General features: G+C 36.2%; 1 protein-coding gene across 1 annotated transcript in view; it reads right to left on the reverse strand.

The window, feature by feature from the left end:
• The window catches only part of UNC13C (unc-13 homolog C), a 739,526-nt gene that overhangs the window by 202,175 nt on the left and 514,719 nt on the right, over nucleotides 1-22,632 (reverse strand). The window contains exon 21 of the mRNA XM_079913745.1: nucleotides 3,411-3,544. Within this exon, the coding sequence (XP_079769871.1) occupies nucleotides 3,411-3,544 (134 nt within the window). The remainder of the gene's footprint in view (nucleotides 1-3,410; nucleotides 3,545-22,632) is intronic.

Genomic DNA, 22,632 nt, shown 5'->3' on the forward strand with positions numbered 1-22,632 from the left:
AAAAAGTCTAATTGTACTAAGTGTTGGAAATATACAAACACTTTGGAAAGTGGTTTGGCAGTTTTAAGAAATATTAAACATGTACATATTACATGACCCAAGGAAAATAAAAGAATATGTCTACACAAAATCTTGCAAACAAACATTCACAGAAACCTACTCTTGAAAAAAAATCCAAATTTACCCCCTAACCTTAACCCTAATCCTAAGAGATGAATGGATAAACATTTTGTGGTATATCTATATAGTAGAATATTACTCAGAAATAAAAGGAGATGAAGTATTGATACCCACAACCACCTGGATGAATCTCAAAATAGTTGTAATTAGTGAAAGAAATTAGACAAAGAAATGTACATAATATATTATTCCTTTATACAAAAGGATAAAAATTTCTAACTAATTTGTAGTATTAGAAAGCAGACCATTGGTTGCCTGGGGTGGGGTGCATAAGGCACACAGAAACTTATTGGGGTTACGGATATCTTTATCATCTTGATTGTGGTGATGGTTTCATGGTTAGATGCATATGTCAAAACTAATTAAATTTTTAACTCTATTCAGTTATACCTCAATACATCTATTTAAAAGGGAGAGAGAGACCCACATTGAAAGATCTGAAAATACTGTGCTTAATAGTTTTCAGTTTCAATGAAACAGAAACACCTGGAAAGCCACTCCATAAAATTAATCTTTAAAATGTGAAGACGTATCACTCAAAGAAATACTCTAGTACATCAGTTAATCAATGGAGTAGGAACAGAGAGAACAGATACCAATTACACATATGGATTTACTTTAATGTATTCATTAATTCAACCAATATGTATGCCTGGATACATACCAGTGTACAAAATAAAACAAATCCTTCCCCTCATGTTTACTTTCTGCAACTATTATAAATTGTTATCAAACTTGAATAAGCAAATGCTTGCAATATTTTTTAAGTCAAAATAACCATGAATACTTCATTCAATTAATTATTTATATCAATAATCTTAGATATTAAAAACAAGAAAGATATAAAAATAAGACCTATCTTTTTAAATCATCCGTTCTCTTGCCATTACCTTCAAAATAAAAACCAAAACTTGTTTTAGCTGGACATGTCCTTCACAAACTGACCTGTGCCTTCATACTCTGGTGTATACAAACCACGCAAGGGATACTTTATTAATAATGCAGACTTCTGTGCCAAATTCAGATCTTAACTCCGCAGATTTGGGATGGAGCTCAGAATCTGCATTCGCAACTATCAGCCTATTTGATCCTAATAGTCTAACTACCCAGTGAGATAATTAGTGATGCCTAAATGTGATGACACATTGCACAAATAAAGAAACATGCATGAATGGAAATCTCACCAAATTACACAAATGCAACATTCGCCACTAAGAGCACACCTTGCTATCTAGGTGAGTTCACTTAAAATATAGATTTAATTAAATGAGAAACAAAATGCAATGATCCTTAGTAAGCAAAAAATCTTTAGAACATCTTCAAAATCTGAGCAAATACAATCATAAAGCATAGATTCCCAACAGAGGGAAAGCGTTCAGCTTTATTAGAACTAGGTTTTCATTGGAACAAAAGTGACTACAAACTGACACCATAAACAAAAATAAAAAGCAAGACGAAGACATTTCTCTTCTTTCCTTGTGTCCTTGCTCATTTTTATACTTAGTAGACTTAATTTAGCTCATAATTTAAAATTTATTTTTGCCATAAGTAAATGCATTCCCTCCACTTCCTTTAACACAGTCACAAAAAAGTAACTAAAATCTTTGTATATTTTTAATGGTATATGATTAAGGATGATTCTGGGGAACTTTGATTCCATGATTTTATAATGTTATCTTTTAATAGTCATATCCTGAATATTTGGTAAATGTAAAGAATTCATTTGATTAAAAATAAAATCCTTTCTAATAACCTTTAATTAGCATTTCTCAGCAGATGTTTGTTTTCATTCCATTCTCATTAATCAACTGACCTACCCCAGCCCGAGGGCACAGTCTTAAAACAAGTTATTGATGTCCCTACCTTTAGGAAATCTACTGTATCTTCAAGAAAGATCCAAAGAATGAATGAGAAAACATATCTAGCCCACAAAGCTGTCCAGGAGGAACTGAGGACATGCCATATGTTAAAAGAGAGGATCTAGTCCTGAGCTATCAGAAGAGAATAAGAGAAAGTCTCTACAGATGGTCATCATGATACACTCTGGCATCAGGCAGAAAAGGTGGATATAAGGGGAAAAGGAAGAAGAAAGTGTAAAGGTAAACCTAACGATGCTGTCATTGCCTATCAAAGAGAGGAATACTTTCTCCACATTTAGAAAAAAATCAGAGCAGGTGAAAATGGGTGGTGAAGAAACAGGAAAGGATAAAAATTGGAATACTTACAGGTATTTCTTCTATAATTGGAATTTCAATTGTATTCCACACAAGCTTTTTGACCCTAACTGTCTTGACCAGTACAAAAAATTAGAAATAATAAAACCAGTTCCCCATATTAAGCCTGAATGTACATAATGGTTTGTCTATTTCTGCTATTCCTGCTGCCCACAGGTTTTCAGGTATGACCAATATGTCAGGATATTCTCTCCATTACCAGATTGCAAATGCCCTGCGGGCAGAGTCAGCTGTTATTTTGGTTGTATAGCTCTCGACGTGTGGGTGTGAAATAAATCCTAAATGTGCAACATTAAAGGTGGACTGGATCTTGGAAATTATCCGGTAATATATCCTTATTTTATATATGAGGAAACTGAGACCCAGGGAAATTAGATAATTTGCCCAAGGTCTCATAGCTAGTGTTAAGTTGATAAGTTGATGATTTCAGAGTCTTCTAGAACAGCCACGAATTTTAATTCATCTGCCTTGCTAACCTGCTCATAATTTATAAATTCTATGCATGGAGGCATAGGCTTAGGTTATTTGAGAAAATGGACTTGTTCTCTTAAATACTGCATTAAATTTGTTACATCTAGCATACACAACTATTTTGAAAGCAAGTTTTTTTGAAAAATCCTTACTATTAGTAAAGTCACGGTGGAATACGTTAATACTCTTTAACATTCTTTTTAGTTTTGGGGGATTGCATTTTTTTTTTATTTTAAGACAATGAAAGAAACCAGTGGAAAGAAGAAATTTTTCTACATCAAATAAAAATAAATTTGTGGGAAATATTTGTCTCCATATCCAAATAATCACTCTGTATGAGGCTGAAACTAAAAATTCATATCACTGAATTAATATTAACTGATAAAAGTAAAAATATACTGCTTTCTATAGCTTGATTTTGGAAAAGTCTGTCATTGTCATGAGAGTATAAGCCATACTTCAAATATTTTGTTTTCTTAACTTTAGTGGAATAAAATCCATTTATTACCAAAACAGCGTACTTACTGATTCAGGACAGGAGTGTAGGCAGTTTTATCCTCATCAATAATCGTGACCATCAGTGTAATAAGTTGGGGCCAAAAATCCAAATTCTTGGTGGTTGGTCCCTGATCTTCCCGAGGAATGTCCCGTTTCTTACTCTGCTCACAAGGTCACGCAACATGCAAAAGAAAAGGTTAAATGGTATGACTTTAGTTAGATGTCACTGTCAAACAGGAGGATTAGAGAAAAGGGGTAATGGAACAACTCTCAGATCATGCTGGCCAAAGCTATTAAATTCAGGTTTCCTCTCTTCATTGAATGCATCCCATAGGGTAAAGTCACAATGGCCAGGCTTGAACTCCTATATACTTTGGTTCTGGAATGGAGGTTTCTCTTCCTCTATTGCAGTTCATGACCTTAGGAATTATTATTGTAGAAATTATCCCTTTAATGTGGCTTCTTCCAAGGCAAAAGGTTGAATTCTGTTTGTACAATGAGGTGTGTGTGTGTGTGTTGTATATAAAATTTGTCCTGCCTAAATATTTTGTCCATAGTCACACTGGTAGTAAAGTGGGCTGAACTCAAGCAAGACTGCCTGGTTACAAAGCCAGTACTGTTAAATACGACAGCATATACAAGTTGCATGAATGGTCTGGAACTCTCTCATTCCACTCACAAATGTATCTAGTTAACAAAAACTTCCTAAGTCTATCTTTCTTTTTTGTGCATGTATGTGTATTTAAATCATATTGGAATCCTTCTTGATTTACCATACTGAATGAATTCTCCACTCTCACCTCTAGGAAGAGTGTTGCCTCAATGATCTAAATTTACAGTGAGATTAACAGAGTATAATAACAATGTTGAATGTTTAACATCTAAACTTCATACTCAACAAACACAATTCCTTTGAACACACAAATAAATTATTCTGGTCACTTTGTTTGGTGGGCATTCTTCTTATAACACTTCTTTCACATGTACTTTTTTAAATTAGGCAAAAAAGATAAAGACAAGACAATTTTCACTCAAGTATATGACTCAGTGGGAAGCATACTGTTTCCTTGTTTTTGCTAAATTATTTATAATCTTATATATCCAGGATATCTGAAAGCTCCAATGTGTAGCTCAGGAAATTTATGGGCTCTCATACAAAAGGTGGATTTGATTTTACTTGACCCAATCTTTTGCCCTATCCAACTACCATGTCTTTTCCAAAGAACAGCCACCCTCTGCTGAATGGTTGTATGCCTATCGTCTAATGCTGCCCAAGACAGGTAACCAGATTTGGATGAGTCATCACACTATTAAGTTAAAATATAATCCTGTATTAAATCCACTTACTGTTAGAGACCTCATACACAGACTATAACGCACCTTTAGGGACTTTAATTTTCCTAGGGTGCTTCCAAATGCTGTTGATTTACCTTTAAGCTCAAAATTTAACAGATACTAAAAGTCGAAGAGCTAAAATAGTCAAAAAATTAGTGGCTAGGACAAATTACTTCAAATTGGCAGAATGAACTATAAGCAGTCTCCAAAGGATCTTAAGAATCTTATATATCTGGTCCCTGAGAACCACTTGAAACTCTGGCAGCCTTCCTCTTTTAATTCCTTAGGTACACCAAGGCACATCAGAAGATCTTTAATAAGAAAAAGGCAGCAAAAAAGGCTTACAAATGTCTCACTTTGCCTATTATTAAATTACATTTTCTATTGAAATTTATCTTTCTTTTACGAACAAGAATTTATTATGGTCACAATAACATAATTATTTATTCATTACATTAAGCTCAATAGATTTCCTTCTCTATGATGTAGTTAGAAAGCCAGGGAACCTGGTGAGTTGTGAAGATTGTAAGTAAAATTAGTTCTGATGGCAACGGTGGACTATATGAGAATACTATCATTAATCATCTTGATGTGTATATAGCCACACTATATGCCTAACGTTTCAAGTAATGTGAATAAATAAAAATAAATGACTACTGATGACATGTCTAACACCAGAGTCACTTATCATCATTCTGCAAAGGGTGATCTGGGAAACGGCAGAGACCAAAGTAGTTGAATATACATTAATTCCAAAGTCCCTTAGTTGTCACAGATTACTTTTTTATGACATCAGAGGATTACAGTTGGTAATGATTTTTGCATAAAATTCTGTATGCTGCATCAGAATAAACCAAACCTGATGCTGAGTCATGAAGTTTTTACGTACCACATATCAGTAGCATAAATCATGCTTTATGTATTTTACTAGTGCATTTGAATAAACTGCATGTTTGAAACATGTAGTACAACCATTATATAAGAATACTTGACTGCTTAGGAACTCAGTTTTTCTAAGTAACACTTTATGAATAGTTAAGAAGTCTATTGGGGCATTTGAAATTGTGGTTGGAAAAATTAAGATAATGGCAGTAGAAATTCTGAAAGCTAGTAATAAGTGTATTAATATTTACTAAAACCCCTATGAATTAATATGTATCACAAGAAAAATTTAATAAAATATATTTATATTATATAAAAGTATAATATATATTAACCTCATTAATAACAAATAAAATACAATAGGTTTATAAAGCTATGACTTAGTATGTCAATCTTAATATGGTCATTGTTATTATAGTGTCTAAAAATTATTTTGTTAATAGATAATTGAGGAAAGAGATATGAAAGAAAGACTGTGAAAGTATAATGGGGAGAGAAATTTTTAAAAGTAGAAAGTCACCAGGGTGTAGGATCAGCTGAAAAACCTTCTAGTCATCATATTTATAAAGGATATTTCAATACAAAAAGCTTGTACAGACAAGCTGATAAGATGTACATTATACTTTCACAATATCAAAGAAGAAAATATGAAGATACTCCATTAAGAAGAGATCAATATACAGAGAGAACCATTATATGTAAAAAAGTGTTGAAATAACAGATTATATCTTCATGGTAGTAGGACCTAGCAACACTTCTAAGGTTTCTACAACATATTTCTGTTCCATCCCATGTATTTGTTCAATAAGCATATAATTTTGAAATACCTCCTCTAAGGAGCTGGCCAGACAAGGGTTGGGGGGAGATATGTGGTAGAGCAATGCAGTGGGATGTTTAAATGCAAAGGCACATGACACTAATTGGGGAATTACTAGCAATGTGAGGCTGCAGGCTTTTGACAAGTTTCTCTAACATTAGTTCTACTGGATATTAGTGAGTATCTCTCTCTCTCTCTCTCTCTCTCTCACACACACACACACACACACACACACACACACACACACACACGGTCCATGCTCAAATTGAGGAAATTTTGCTTAAATGAAGTTAAATACGTTATTTCCAGACTTCTTGTAGTAAGATGCTAATGTACATTGTGATTCTCTAAGATGGTGGTTCTCAAACTTTAGTGTTTTTCAGCATCACTGGGCAGGCTTGCTAAAACACAGATCGGTAGGCTCTACCACCAGAGTTTCTGATTCAGTAGGTCTAGGGTGAAGCTTGAGAATTTGCATATATAATAAAGTCTCAAGTAATTCTGGTGCTGTTGGTCCCAGGGCCAATTTGAGAGTCTTCTACTCCCCTCCTATTCCCCACATCCCAACTTGTAAAACATTCCACAGAAAAAGTGTTCCTCTGAGTATACTTTGGGAAACAAAAGGCTAGAGAGATGCAGGGGTCAAATACTGAAAGACATTTTGTGTTATATGAAGGGATTTGCATTTAAACTAAATTTGATGAGGACTATTATATGATTTTAAACACGGGAATACTTAATTACAGTTGTGTTTTTAAAAAATGATTTGGCAGTAGCAGGAAGTTTAATAAATTAAAACTTATGAAATAGTCAATAAATAAAATTGATAGGTTTATGAAAATACTTATGAAATAGTTAGGTAAAATTAATAGAACTCATTATGTGAATGGTGAGAAAGAAGAGAGAGAGGGAAACGTCAATGGAACTATCCATAAGGTAATTAGGTAAACCAGCCTGGAGTTTAGAAAGCACTCTGGACTATGGATATAGCTTGAAGAATTCCAGGATGTATGTGGTAGCTGAAATTACGGAGTAAACAAGTTTACTCAAAGAGAGAGAGAGAAGACTACATGGCTAGAGGCAAAACCTTGGGGAGAAAGTCTAAAAGAGAATAACATTTTATGAAAGAGGGAAATAGATGGGGGAGTGAGGACCCTGTTGAAATGGGAGAAAATGGGATCCAGAGTAAATGTTGGAGGATTCGACTTGAATGTAAATGAAGAGCAAGGCTTCCTCTGAGTCAGGCAATAAAGAATCTTGCAGATAAGTCTTGTTGATGGTGAGAAAGGACAGCTAGAAATTTCTATCCTGAGAGAAGAGGAGGAGTAAATAGTAAAAGTTTGAAACAACCTCTGCAAGGAATGAAAGTGGGCCTTGAGTTGGACCCAGAGTGGCCCTGCCAGGGAGCTGGGGAGCGCTGTTGAGGGTGGGGCCCTGCACTTACAAGGATGCTACTCTGGACCATCATGAGTTTCCTCCAGGACTGGATTCAGAAGTCAAGGAAACAGAGTGTTGGATTTACTACTGTAGGGCAATGAAGTAGGAAAAGGATTTAAGTGTTTGACCAGAATGGTTGGAGTGTTGGAACAAATATATTTTATGGTCCAGAGGAAGGAAGAAGAGAAATGGGAGGGAAGATGGAGGAGTAGATCTAGAAAAAGGAGGGAGGAGAAAGGAAGGACAGCAGATTGTTGGAGGAGGAAGTTTGTGTTTAGGCATTCAGACCATGGCGGGGCAGGGATAGAGATCACGTAAAGGGCTCTAGAGTGGAGGTCGAGAAAAGCTGAGGAAAATGATACCTCAGGTAAGATAAGGAAGCTGTGGTAACTCAAAAGAACTTACAGAATTTGTGTGTGTGTGAGCAGGTGACTGCTGCAGTGTACGTAGAAAGATGGTCTTCTTTCAAGGTAAGTGATGGCTGAAAGTTTTGGCAACAAGGCTTATAGATGGAAAATCAGGACAGCGTGAATATAAAGACACAAAAGAAAATGAAATAGAGGTAAGCCTGAGTATTAAAAAAGAAATAAGCTTTAAATTGTAACAAAAAGGCTAGCAAAGTAAATTAATATTAAAATATGAACTAGATAGCTCTTTTATAATAAGTTTGCAACATCCTCTGACTCTGAGTTGGCTGTATGGCTTCTCATACTTCGGAGATAAGGACATCTTAGCCCTAGCAGTTCACAGGTTAGAAAAATTGGAACTTTGTTACTGGTTTTGGAAGCAGAACATAAAGTTTCAAATGCTCAGCGGATTTGAGATCCTTATGAAGAGCAATGTGGACAGTTTATCAGCCAGGAGAAAGGAGGACATTTATACTGGCCTTCACTTAGGCAGGATTAGATACAGTTTCTCTAGGTACCCTTCCCTCAGCAGGTGGAACATTTTTTACATCCGTGGAGACATGCTTCTTGCTTCTCTCTCCGAAATATTATTGCTTTTCCTTTATCGTCTAATAATACTTCTACCATCTCCAAAAACAGCAACAGAGGCATCTTTTTAACTCGTTCCATGGTCAGTTCTGACAACAAACTTGCAGCCTTGGAGACTGAATATACAAATGAACAATGGCCAGACCACATATGACAGAAATCTGACCCACAATCTCCACAACAACCAGTTTGGGAAACCAACCCAAAATCTCTGCAACAGTCGGCCCAGAATGATCAGGACTTGGTCAATGACTGCCAGTTTCCTTATATTTTACCCTGACTTCTAACTCAGGACCAAGCATTGAAAGCCAAATATGTCCCCCAAATCATGCACACAAGATGCCGCCTTCTAGCTAGGTGACTCCCAGTTTCCCCAGGCCAACAAGCTCTGATCATACTAGACCTGAAACCTTCCCTGCTGTTTTCACTATAAAGCTTTTCCACTTCCCTGTCTGCTGTTGAGTCTGGGCCAAATAAAAGTGATGTTGGCTGCCTTCGCTGTTTGAGTAAGATCTGAATAAACAGCCTCTGTCTGTTCTCATTTGGGTGGTCTTCATTGATTTTCAAACATCAAAGCCAAACATTAAAATCCTGATTTCAGAGATGAAGAAACTGAGGGTTACCTCATTTCTGACCGCTTCTTCTTCACTGAAAACAGAACACGTAGACCACATTAAAAAATGTATAGCTTTGGTTTTCTCTTTATATCCTCAACTCCAAGCCCTGGTTACCTAGTTTATAGACACAGATGACAACCATTACCTCCAACTAATAATAATGGGCTGATTTTTATCCTGAGTTATATACCTTGAATGACAAGGAATGCTTTCAGAAAATAAAATTATGGATGCTTATGTGAAATCCCTGCACAGGTCCTGCATTCTTGAGACTCACAACTGCTCAGCATTCATCTGCAGTTTGAGAGTTACAGGCACAAGGAGGGTTTGGTTCTAAGTTAATTGCCAGTTGTTTTCCCCCCCAGTTTTAGAGCTTTCTTTTTTTTTCAACCATTTTTTAAGTATATTTAATTTACATTGTTGTGTTAGTTTCAGGTGTACAACAAAGTAATTCGGTTGTATGTATATATACGTATAACTTTATAACTTGTAATAATCTATAAAGGAAAATTTAGTAAGAACTTTGGGGACACTGGATACTGATGAATGATGAAAGAGTATTAATTAAGAAAGCTCCATAAATTAGGAGTTTGGGATTAATATTAAAAAATAGATATGGATATCTATTCTTTTTCACATTTTTTTCCATTACAGTTTATTACAAGATATTGAATATAGTTCTCTGTGCTATACTGTAGGTACTTGTTATTTATCTATGTTATATATAGCAGTGTGTATATATTAATTCCAAACTCCTAATTTATAGAGCTTTCTTAATTGATACTGCTTTATTATCAGTATCCAATGTCCCAAAAGTTCTTACTAAAGTTACTAGTTAATCCTTACAGTTCATATAACTGCAGTCATTTTATCTGCTTCTCCCAATTAGTGTCGGTTTAATTCCATTCAACTTTGGGCAGGATGGACAACCAGACATGGACATAATAGGAGATCCAGAGAGTGAAGTTCCAGCACTTCACAGACTCCCATTCTACTTGCCCAAATATAGGAAACCATCAAAATGACACTATAGTGTCCAGAATGCCTTCACTAAAATTGCTTATCTTGGTAATTCCAGAAGGCTAAATCCTTGTTTGACTGATTACACTTAGGGAAAATGATGTGAGTCTCTGATCAAGGTGTGAAGGGGTAGATAGGAAATTTAAAAAGCAGGATGTTAAAATATTTCAGGGAGACTTGTACCTAGAACAGGAAGAAAATAAACAAGGAGAAAGATTGTTAAGATGTATTAACTGTATGTGAGAAACTTGGTCACCACACCGAAGAATTCTACAATTCTTTGTCAGCTCAGACAAAGGCAGTCAACTGGATTCCAGGGTCTTGCATTTGGAGTAAAATCAAGGAGACTGTCCACAAGCAAGATAAGAGAGGAAGAGATACAGAAGTTTAAATCAGCGAAGAAGTAAATGCAAATCTTTTTTGTTCACTTCTTAACAGCCAAGAACTCACAGACCTACCCACACTGCTATACCTCTTTGTTCTTGAGTCACAGTGTAGTACTGAAAAGGCTACTGAAACATTTACTGCAATTTCTGCATTCTAGAGATGAGGAAACAGCCTGACAGATGAGGAAACTGAGCCTGACACAAATTACTCAGCTAAATGGCAGAAGACAGAGTTGGATTTTGTTTGTTAAGGCATAAAGAAGCAAATTAAGTTATTGATCAGCAGGTTCGTGACCCCTCCCTCTAATTAAAAAGTTTGAAAATGACTGCTAAATGGAAGCATTAGTATTTGTAACTGATGACCTAAGTCTCCTTATACATCTTAAGAGCTAAGATAAATGGGGCATCCATTTTAAGGTGGTGCCAATATTTCCCATTACGTATTGAAAAAAAAATTTTTTTGCCTTTGGCAAAGTTTATTTCATCTCTTACTTAGACCATTTGCAAGTTTATCACCTTTTTATCTACCTAATTCTTCAAAGGTTTTTCCACTGTTAATCTTAAATGCCTTCTTCACCACTGAATTTTCCTGATATATAGTAAGTCACTTAAACTTGGTCATGAATGGGAGAGACTCTGGGAAGTTATCCTGAATGAGGCTTAGTGCCTGGATTCTCTAATGAGCTGGATCGTGATCATACACATAATGAATAGCCCTGAGTATTCTGGTTATGTGTGAGTCAACCTGAGTTTACTTTCATCACAAAGTTGTGCCATTGTTGCTTTCTAACTAAGCAACTCTGCTAACTGGGGCAGAGTCTAAATTCCAGTTGCCATAATTAATTGTATAACTAGCTTTTAAAATCCATAGCAAAAATGCTTTGGGACAATGTGAATTGTAACTTTTGCAGAGAACTTAAAAGAAACATACCAAGCAGTGAAATCTGAGACTATATGCAAAGCTGCCACTGCCCAGTGTTTTTCTAAGTCTGGTCCATAGATCATCTACATCAGAATCACCTGGGTTTCTTATTAGAAATACATACACTTGATTTTAGAGTCCCTGTTGCAGACCTACTAAATTAAGATAACTAGACTTATGCCTGGGAGTCTGGACTTAACACGTACAGCTCTGCTCTTCCGAAATCCTCACATCCATAGGTAGAGTTCACTACTAAATTGTCAGTCAGTTAAAAATAGGCCTGTTTTTGTTTGTTTTTTTGTTTGGTTTTTTTTTAAAGGAAGGGTGATACAGCTCTTCCTGGATGCCAATGTCAGTCATAGGTTGCTAGATTTTGCATTCTGTGTGATAACAAAAGACTTCTCTTTTATCTTTACATATTACGAATTTCCAACTACATAGTTATCTAATTTTAAGAGGAGGTGGAGTAACTTATTGGATATTTATGTGGTGCCCATTCCAGGTGTTGATAAGATTGCTATGCTAATCCCTTTGTAACACATTACTTTTTAAATTAAGAGTCACTAGGAAATTACTGTTATACCCAAATAACTTAATTTACTGTTGCTAATTGAGAACAAAAAAATTGAGCACCTAGTAATTAGAGTAATTACTAAAAACCAAAAATATGTTAATATGGTTAGGAAAAAAACAAGGAATTTCCATATATTAGAATATTGTATTTGTATTACAGCAAAACAGAATCTTCACTGGGTCTTTTCAGCTTCAGTAAGTTTGAGATATGCTGACACTTAAATTGCCAAAACTGCATTTCAAAATTTGGACACTCCATGTGGTTTTTAAAATCTCTATATGATTCCTTGAATTTCAATAGACTGTACATAGTTAATGATCTATACATACTATAAATTGTCATAACTTTGAATGTGGACTTTAAATATATCCACACAAATTAGTTAACAGTACGGAATAATAGAAAAAAAATAATTGAACATGGGATCAGGAACTTATATTTTGTTCTAAGCTTACATTAATTTGTCCAAACTTGGGCAAGGAATTAATTTCTTCAAATTTGGATTCTTAATATTGAAATCAGAGTATACATACCTGATCCTATTTTTCTGGTAGTTCTAGCAAGTATATAAGTAGAACATCTTCAGTAAGAGACATTTATTACCGTAACAGGTGAATACTCACTTTTAATTAAATTTATGGTAAATGCTCTGCTAATTGACAAGCTTCTTGTTCAAATTCTGAGAGATGTATAAGACAGTTTCTTGAACATAAAATATTAATATTTTAATGGATAACCTAATAGTTTTCCCCTTTTCTCTTTACAAAAATTAAACTTGCATTAAAAAGAAAAAAATGTAATAGGTCACATCTAGAAGGCATTTATTTTCAATTTAAGATATTACATATTAAAGACAACTAGTAGTACTGAGACCAAACTCAGGAGTACCATGAGAGATGACTTCAAATACATGATGGACTGTGGTATAGAAAGAGATTAGAAGAGAAATTGGATTTGTCTTGCATGGTCAAGAAAATAAAACTAGTACTTGTGAGTAAAACTTTCAATAGAGAAGATTTTAGTACAACATAAGGAAAAAATGTCTAAATATCAGATCTCTACAAATGTTATAAACCTCCAGCCATTTAAAGGTATACAAGAAATCCTTTGTCCATGTTGTATCTAAAAATTGACCACAATCTCTGGGTTTCTTTTTAATATACTGTCTATGATTATACTCCAGTAACTAAATTCACAGAGATGAACACATAAGTTTTGAGCATTTGATGGGATGTTGATTACAAATACGTTACTTTTTTTTATGGCCTTACTGATGTGCAATTGATATACAAAAACAGCATTTATTAATGTACACAGTTTGATGAGCCTAAACATATGTATACATCCACGATAGAATCACTAAAAACAAGATTATAAACCTAGCCATTGCCTCCAAAAGTTTCCTGTGTCCCTTTCCTCCCATCCCTTTCCCCTGTAGTAAGAATATTTTACAGGAGCCCTATCCTCCCAACAAATTTTTAAATTCACAATATCATGTTATTAACTATAGGCACTATGTTGTATAGCAGATCTCTAGAACTTGTACAACTGTAACTTAATACTCATTGAATATACGACTACTATTTTTAAAGGGTAGAATACACTGTGGCAGAGAAAGGATAGCTGTTCACCATATCTGTTTCCCCTTTTCCTTGAGTACACAGCTAGACTACTGTGAAGGATTTAAGATGCCTTTAAATTCTTTGATAATCCTTTCATAAAAGGTATGCCTATATTTCCTTCCCTTGAATATGCGTGACTTTGACCAAAAGAATATGGCAGAAGTGACCTATCTCTGTGTCGAGGCTGAGGTTTTAAGAAAACTGGCAACTCCCAATTCCTATTTCTTGGACCACCTGCTCTTAAAATCCAGCCACTAAATTGTGAGGACACCCAAGTAGCCCCATGGAGAAGTCCACGTGGAGAAGAACCAACAGACCTGGTGCAGTTCCCAGATGACAGACAGAATATCTTGCTAGCCATATGAGTAAGCCTCTGGGAAGTAGATTCCCTAGCTCCAGTCAAGCCAGACCAGCTGAAGCTGCACAGAGCGGAGATGAGATTTTGACACCCAGACCTACCCACATGACAGATCTGTGAGCAAAATAAGCTACTGTTACAGTTTTCAACCACTACGATTTATGGTGGTTTGTTAACTAGAACAGAATTTAATGCTGGAAGTGGGGTGTCAATGTTAAAAACCTAAAACCTGTGGCATTGATTTAGGATTGAATGGTAGGCAGCAGCTAGAAGGGCTTCAAGGATAGCATTAGTGAAATCGGAAGACTTGCTGGTGAGAACCTAAAGGACAGTGAGGATATTGTTATTTTAGGCCAGATAAAAGGTGACTCCTGTTACTTAGCAGGGAATATTTGTCAACATTGTCACCTGCAATAAATATAGAAAGCAGAAAATGTGAGCTGGTGGATTTGGCAGAATAATGAATCTGTCAAGTGGTTTCTCAAAGTCATGTAGAACATAGAGCTGGAAAGAGAGATGAGCTAAAAAACAAATGAATCATTTTCCAAGCAGAATTACAAGGAAATATAAAGGAACCAGGACTTTCTGGGTTCAAAATGAAAACCTTTTCATCCTTAATCTCCCCAGAACACAAGACTTTCAAAGCGAGAAAGAGTTTCAGGAAATGTATCAAACCCAGGGTACTTTACTAGCATGACTCTATGGTCATGCAAAGATGTCTAGGTCCAAAGCAGGGTTCCTGAGAGGGTTATGAATATTTAAAGTGTATGCAGTACAGCAGACACAAGAAGAACTACAATCCTGCAGCCTGTGGAGAAAAACCACATTCACAGAAAGATAGACAAGATGAAAAGGCAGAGGGCTAGGTACCAGATGAAGGAACAAGATAAAACCCTAGATAAACAACTAAATGAAGTGGAGATAGGCAACCTGCCAGAAAAAGAATTCAGAATAATGATAGTGAAGATGATCCAGGACCTCAGAAAAAGAATGGAGGCAAACTGGAGAAGGTGCAAGAAATGTTTAACAAAGATCTACAAGAATTAAAGAACAAACAGAGATGAACAATACACTAACTGAAATGAAAAATACCCTAGAAGGAATCAATAGCAGAATAACAGAGGCAGAAGAACGGATAAGTGACCTGGAAGACAGAATGGTAGAGTTCACTGCTGCGGAACAGAATAAAGAAAAAAGAATGAAAAGAAATGAAGACAGCCTAAGAGACCACTGGGACAACATTAAACGCAACAAAATTCGCATTATAGGGGTCCCAGAAGGAGAAGAGAGAGAGAAAGGACCTGAGAAAATATTTGAAGAGATTTTAGTCGTAAACTTCCCTAACATGGGAAAGGAAATAGCCATCCAAGTCCAGGAAGGGCAGCAAGTCCCATAAAGGATAAACCCAAGGAGAAACATGCCAAGACACACAGTAATCAAATTGGCAAAAATTAAAGACAAAGAAAACTTACTGAAAGCAACAAGGGAAAAACAACAAATAACATACAAGGGAACTCCCATAAGGTTAACAGCTGATTTCTCAGCAGAAACTCTACAACCCAGAAGGGAGTGGCATGATCTACTTAAAGTGATGAAAGGGAAGAACCTACAACCAAGATTTCTCTACCCGGCAAGGATCTCATTCAGATTCGATGGAGAAATCAAAACCTTTACAGACAAGCAAAAGCTAAGAGAACTCAGCACCACCAAATCAGCTCTACAACAAATGCTAAAGGAACTTCTCTAAGTGGGAAACACAAGAGAAGAAAAGGACCTATAAAAACAAACCCAAAACAATTAAGAAAATGGTCATAGGAACATATATACCAGTAATTATCTTAAACATGAATGGATTAAATGCTCTAACCAAAAGACATAGGCTTGCTGAATGGATACAAAATCAAGATCCATATATATGCTGTCTACAAGAGACCCACTTCAGACCTACGGTCACATACAGACTGAGAGTGAGGGGATGGAAAAACATATTCCATGCAAATGGAAATCAAAAGAAAGCTGGAGTAGCTATACGCATAAGCAGATAAAATAGACTTTACAATAAAGAATGTTACAAGAGACAAGGAAGGACACTACATAAATGATCAAAGGATCAATCCAAGAAGAAGATACAACAATTATAAATATATATGCACCCAACATAGGAGCACCTCAATACATAAGGCAACTGCTAACAGCTATAAAAGAGGAAATCAAAAGTAACACAGTAATAGTGGGGGACTTTAACACCTCACTTACCCCAATGGACAGATCATCCAAACAGAAAATTAATAAGGAAACACAAGCTTTAAATGACACAATAGACCAAATAGATATAATTGATATTTATAGGACATTCCATCCAAAAGCAGCAGATTACACTTTCTTCTCAAGTGTGCATGGAACATTCTCCAGAATAGATCACATCTTGGGTCACAAATCAAGCCTTAGTAAATTTAAGAAAACTGAAATCATATCAAGCATCTTTTCTGACCACAATACTATGAGATTAGAAATCAATTACAGGGAAAAAACGTAAAAAACACAAACACATGGAGGCTAAACAATACGTTACTAAATAACAAAGAGATCACTGAAAAAAATCAAAGAGGAAATAAAAAAATAACTAGAGACAAATGACAATGAAAACATGACACTCCAAAACCTATGGGATGCAGCAAAAGCAATTCTAAGAGGCAAGTTTATAGCTATACAAGCCTACCTCAAGAAACAAGAAAATTCTCAAACAAACAATCTAACGTTACACCTAAAGGAACTAGAGAAAGAAGAACAAACAAAATCCAAAGTCAGTAGAAGGAAAGAAATTGTAAAGATCAGAGCAGAAATAAATGAAATAGAAACAAAACAAGAGCAAAGATCAATAAAACTAAAAGCTAGTTCTTTGAGAAGACAAACAAAATTCATAAACCATTAGCCAGACTCATCAAGAAAAAGACGGAGAGGACTCAAATCAATAAAATTAGAAATGAAAAAGAAGTTACAACAGACACTGCAGAAATACAAAGCATCCTAAGAGACTACTACAAGCAACTCCATGCCAATAAAATGGACAACCTGGAAGAAATGGACAAATTCTTAGAAAGGTATAAACTTCCAAGACTGAACCAGGAAGAATAGAAAATATGAACAGACCAATCACAAGTATTGAAATAGAAACTGTGATTAAAAATCTTCCAACAAACAAAAGTCCAGGACCAGATGGCTTCACAGGTGAATTCTATCAAACATTTAGAGAAGAGCTAACACCCATCCTTCTCAAACTTTTCCAAAAAATTGCAGAGGAAGGAACACTCCCAAACTCATTCTATGAGGCCACCATCAGCCTTATACCAAAACCAGACAAAGACACTACAAAAAAGAAAATTACAGACCAATATCACTTATGAATACAGATGCCAAAATCCTCAACAAAATACTAGCAAACAGAATCCAACAACACATTAAAAGGATCACACACCATGATCAAGTGGGATTTTTCCCAGAGATGCAAGAAGTGTTCAATATATGCAAATCAATCAATGTGATACACCGTATTAACAAACTGAAGAATAAAAAACATATGATGATCATCTCAATAGATGTAGAATCTACCTCAACATAATAAAGGCCATATACGACAAACCCACAGCAAACATCATTCTCAATGTTGAAAAACTGAAAGCATTTCCTCTAAGAACAGAAATGAGACAAGGATGTCCACTCCCACCACTGTTATTCAACATAGTTTTGGAAGTCCTAGTCACAGTAATCAGAGAATAAAAAGAAATAAAAGGAATACAAATTGGAAAAGAAGAAATAAAACTGTCACTGTTTTCAGGTGACATGATATTATACATAGAGAATGCTAAAAATTCCACCAGAAAACTAATAAAGCAAATCAATGAACTTGGTAAAGTTGCAGGATACAAAATTAATGCACAGAAATCCCTTGTATTCCTATACACTAATGATGAAACATCTGAAAGAGAAATTAAGGAAACACTCCAATTTACCATTGTAACAAAAGGAATAAAATACCTAGGAATAAACCTACCTAGGGAGACAAAAGACCTGTATGCAGAAAACTCTAAGACACTGCTGAAAGAAATTAAAGAAGATACCAACAGATGGAGAGACATACCATGTTCTTGTATTGGAAGAATGAAAATTGTGAAAATGACTATACGACCCAAAGCAATCTAGAGATTCAATGCAATTCCTATCAAATTACCAATGGCATGTTTTACAGAACTAGAACAAAAAAATCTGAAAATTTGTATGGAGACACAAAAGACCCCAAATAGACAAAGCAGTCTTGAGGGAAAAAAACGGAGCTGGAGGAATCAGGCTCCCTCGGATTCCAGACTATACTACAAAGCTACAGTAATGAAGACAGTATGGTACTGGCACAAAAACAGAAATATAGATCAATGGAACAAGACAGACAGCCCAGAGATAAACCCACGCACCTATGATCAAGTAATCTATGACAAAGGAGGCAAAGATATACAATGGAGAAAAGACAGTCTCTTTAATAAGTGATGCTGGGAAAACTGGACAGCTACATGTAAAAGAATGAAATTAGAATACTCCCTAACACTGTACACCAAAATCAACTCAAAATGGATTAGAGGCCTAAATGTAAGACTGGACACTATAAAACTCTTAGAGGAAAACATAGGAAGAACACTCTTTGACATAAATCACAGCAAGATATTTCTTGATCCACCTCCTAGAGTAATGGAAAAAAAAACAACAATAAACAAATGAGACCTAATGAAACTTAAAAGCTTTTGCACAGCAAAGGAAACCATAAACGACGAAAAGACAACCCACAGAATGGGAGAAAATATTTGCAAACCAATCAGTAGACAAAGAATTAATCTCCAAAACATATAAACAGCTCATGCAGCTCGATATTAAAAAACAAACAACTCAATTCAAAAATGGGCAGAAGACCTAAATAGACATTTCTCCAAAGAAGACATACAGATGGCTAAGAAACACATGAAAAGCTGCTCAACATCACCAATTATTAGAGAAATGCAAATCAAAACTTCAATGAGGTATCACCCCACACCAGTTAGAATGGGCATCATCAGAAAATCTACAAACAACAAATGCTGGAGAGGGTGTGGAGAAAAGGGAACCCTCCTTGCACTGTTGGTGGGAATGTAAAATGATACAGCCACTATGGTGAACAGTATGAAAGTTCCTTAAAAAACTCAAAATAGAATTATCATATGACTCAGCAATCCCACTATTGGGCATATACCCAGAGAAAGCCATAATTCAAAAAGACACATGCACCCCAATGTTCATTGCAGCACTATTTACAATAGCCAGGCCATGGAAGCAACCTAAATGCCCATCGACAGACGAATGGATAAAGAAGATATGGTACATACATACAATGGAATATTACTCAGCCATAAAAAGGAATGAAATTGGGTCATTTGTAGAGACGTGGATGCATGTAGAGACTGTCACACAGAGTGAAGTAAGTCAGAAAAAGAAAAGCAAATATCGTATATTAACGCATATATGTGGAACCCAGAAAATGGTACAGATGAACCGGTTTGCAGGGCAGAAATTGAGACACATAAGTAGAGAAAAAAATGTATGGACACCACGAGGGGAAAGCAGCGGGGGTGGTGGTGGTGGTGGTGGTGGTGTGATGAATTGGGAGATTGTGATTGACATGTATACACTGATGTGTATAAAATGGATGACTAATAAGAACCTGCTGTATAAATTAATTAAATTTAAAAAACGGAATATGAAGTCACACACACAGAAAATAAATAAAAAAATAAACTGTCTGCAGTAGACTTCCTGAGTATCTTAAGCAAGTTCCTTTCAGAATTTTTGTACTAGAAAAAAAGGGGCTTGTAATAATCTTACAGGTGTGCCTCATGGCTCCTTTCAACTATACAAAAAGATTTCTAAGAATCTTAATTGCATTGTCCTACAGCACATGACTTTTAATCCAAGGTAAAGGTCTGTCTTAGAAAGAAACATGGGTGTTGCTTTTGTCTAATAGAGTGTCCACAGATATTTGAAGTAAATTATTATCACTTTGGACCTAAAGAGACTAATGAAAAGAGGGCTTTAGATTCCAAATTTCTACGGGTAGGAAGCAGGCTAGAAGTCTACCCAAAGGTTCTTACAGAACAGGATAGATGACTCAAGGGCGAGGTAAGAACTCAGAGAATGGAGCCAAGAGTCACAGAGAAACCCCTCGAGAGCAGGATTGGGCCCCAATGAGTAACAGGCAACATGTTTCTGCTTAGATTTCAGAATTTCCATGGACATGAGATCATCATCTCTCCCGTATTTTTGAACAGAAATGTCTGTTGAAACTTACACTATTTCTATCTCACCATTGTCTACGGGGCATGTGGGAGGTGGCAGACAACTTGGCTCTTTAGCTTCCAGGTATTTAGGTAAAGAGGAATCACACTTCAGAAACAGGACCCAAGGAGCTTCATCTCTATCTGGATGTGATTTAAAGGAATCCTGAATCTCAAGTACGAGCCTGATGTTGAAATAGCATGAGAATTTGTGAAGTGTTGGAAGTGAGTGCATGAGTACAATTTGCACTTGAGAGAAATGTAAAGAATCCTTGGAAGGCCCACAGGGAAATGCACCAAGGCCTCAAGATAACAGCCTCAGCTAAGTTTCTGGATGACAGTTGTTACCAACTTTCTAGCCATGTGTATAAGCCATCTTGGAAGTGGACGCTTCAGGCCCAGCTGAACCACTTAAACTAGTGTTGCACGGAGCAGAGATGAGCCATCCCAGCTGGGCCCTCCCCAAGCTGCAGATGCAGATTCATGAGCAAAATAAATTATTGTTTTTTTTCCAGCTGTTGAGATTGGTATTGGTTATTACAGAGCAATCAGATAACCAGAATAACTATATTTCCTAGCCCCCTTTGCCGTTAGTTGTGGAAATATGACTGAGTTCTAGCCAATAGAATGTGAGCAGAACTGCTTAAGCCTCTAAACCTTCCACTTACAACCCTCTATGCTCTTCTTCCCTCCCACTTTTCTATGCAAAACCATAGCCACTTTACTACCATGTTTAAGATGGTAGAATCACAGGACAGAAGGGACCGGATTCTCTAAATTACTGCTTGGAGGAGTGAAGCAGATGCTTGTGGACAATAGCGTCACATCTCTTAAGCCCACCGCATTTCAATGAAACTATGGTGAGTAATTCAATGTATGACGTCAGGGTCCCACATCAAGCACTTGCTGCAACCTTTCTCTGATTTGCTGCCTGGGGCTTTTTATAAAGTCACGGAAGGCTCTTCTGTCACATTCAGGTGTGGCCCAGACGTGTAGAGGAGTCAACAGCTCAGCCTGCCTGTATTAATTTCCTAGGGCTGCCGTAACAAATTACCACAGACTTGGTGGCTCAAAACAATAGAGACTTACTCTCTCACAGCTCTGGAACCGAGAAATCTAAAATCAGATCCAACTGGCTTGTTTCTTTCTGCAGGCTGCCAGGAAGAATTCCTTCCATGCCTCTCTCCTAGCTTCTGATGACTGGGGGCAACCCTTGATGTTCTTTGGTTTGCGGATGCAATAACTCCAATCTCTGCTTCTATATTCACATGCCCTTCTTCTGTGTATTGCTGTGTCTTCTTTTCTGTCTCTTATAAGAACACCTGTCACTGGATTTACTCTAATCTCTAGCTGCTTGACCTTAGCTACATCTGCAAAGGTCCTTATTCTATATAAGCTCACATTCTGAGGTCCTGGGTGATACCATTCAACCCACCACACTCCCCATCATCCACTGGGACAATTCTGAGGTACGTGCCATGTAATTTCCCAGTGGGCTTCCAAAGGAACAGACCTCAGCTGACCACAGAGACAACCAGCTCATGATGCACCCTTTATTGCTTTTCTGTATTCTTTATCTCATTTTCCCTATACACTCAACTTCTCCTTCCTGGGATCATGTCTCAGATAAACTACCTACAAGTTCTTCTTTTAAGTTCTACTTCCAGAGAACCCCAACTATGACAGGAACATCCATTTTTACAAACTGTACATGAGTGAGAATAAAACGTATCACTCCCATTTGAATTTAAGGTTTTTTGTCTTACCATATGCTTTGATCTGTAATAAGACAAGCCCATTTTTTCTTTATAAAATTTAAACTCCTGTGTTTTTTTTCTATGTTTCAGACATCATCCACATTTTTCTTTTGTTTCTGTCATTGTTATCTTCTCAAAACCTTTCTGTCCCTAAAGGAATCAAAAAAAGCCTTATGT

This window comes from Stenella coeruleoalba (assembly GCF_951394435.1).
Source record: "Stenella coeruleoalba genome assembly, chromosome: 2".
Classification (NCBI taxonomy): Eukaryota; Metazoa; Chordata; class Mammalia; order Artiodactyla; family Delphinidae; genus Stenella; species Stenella coeruleoalba.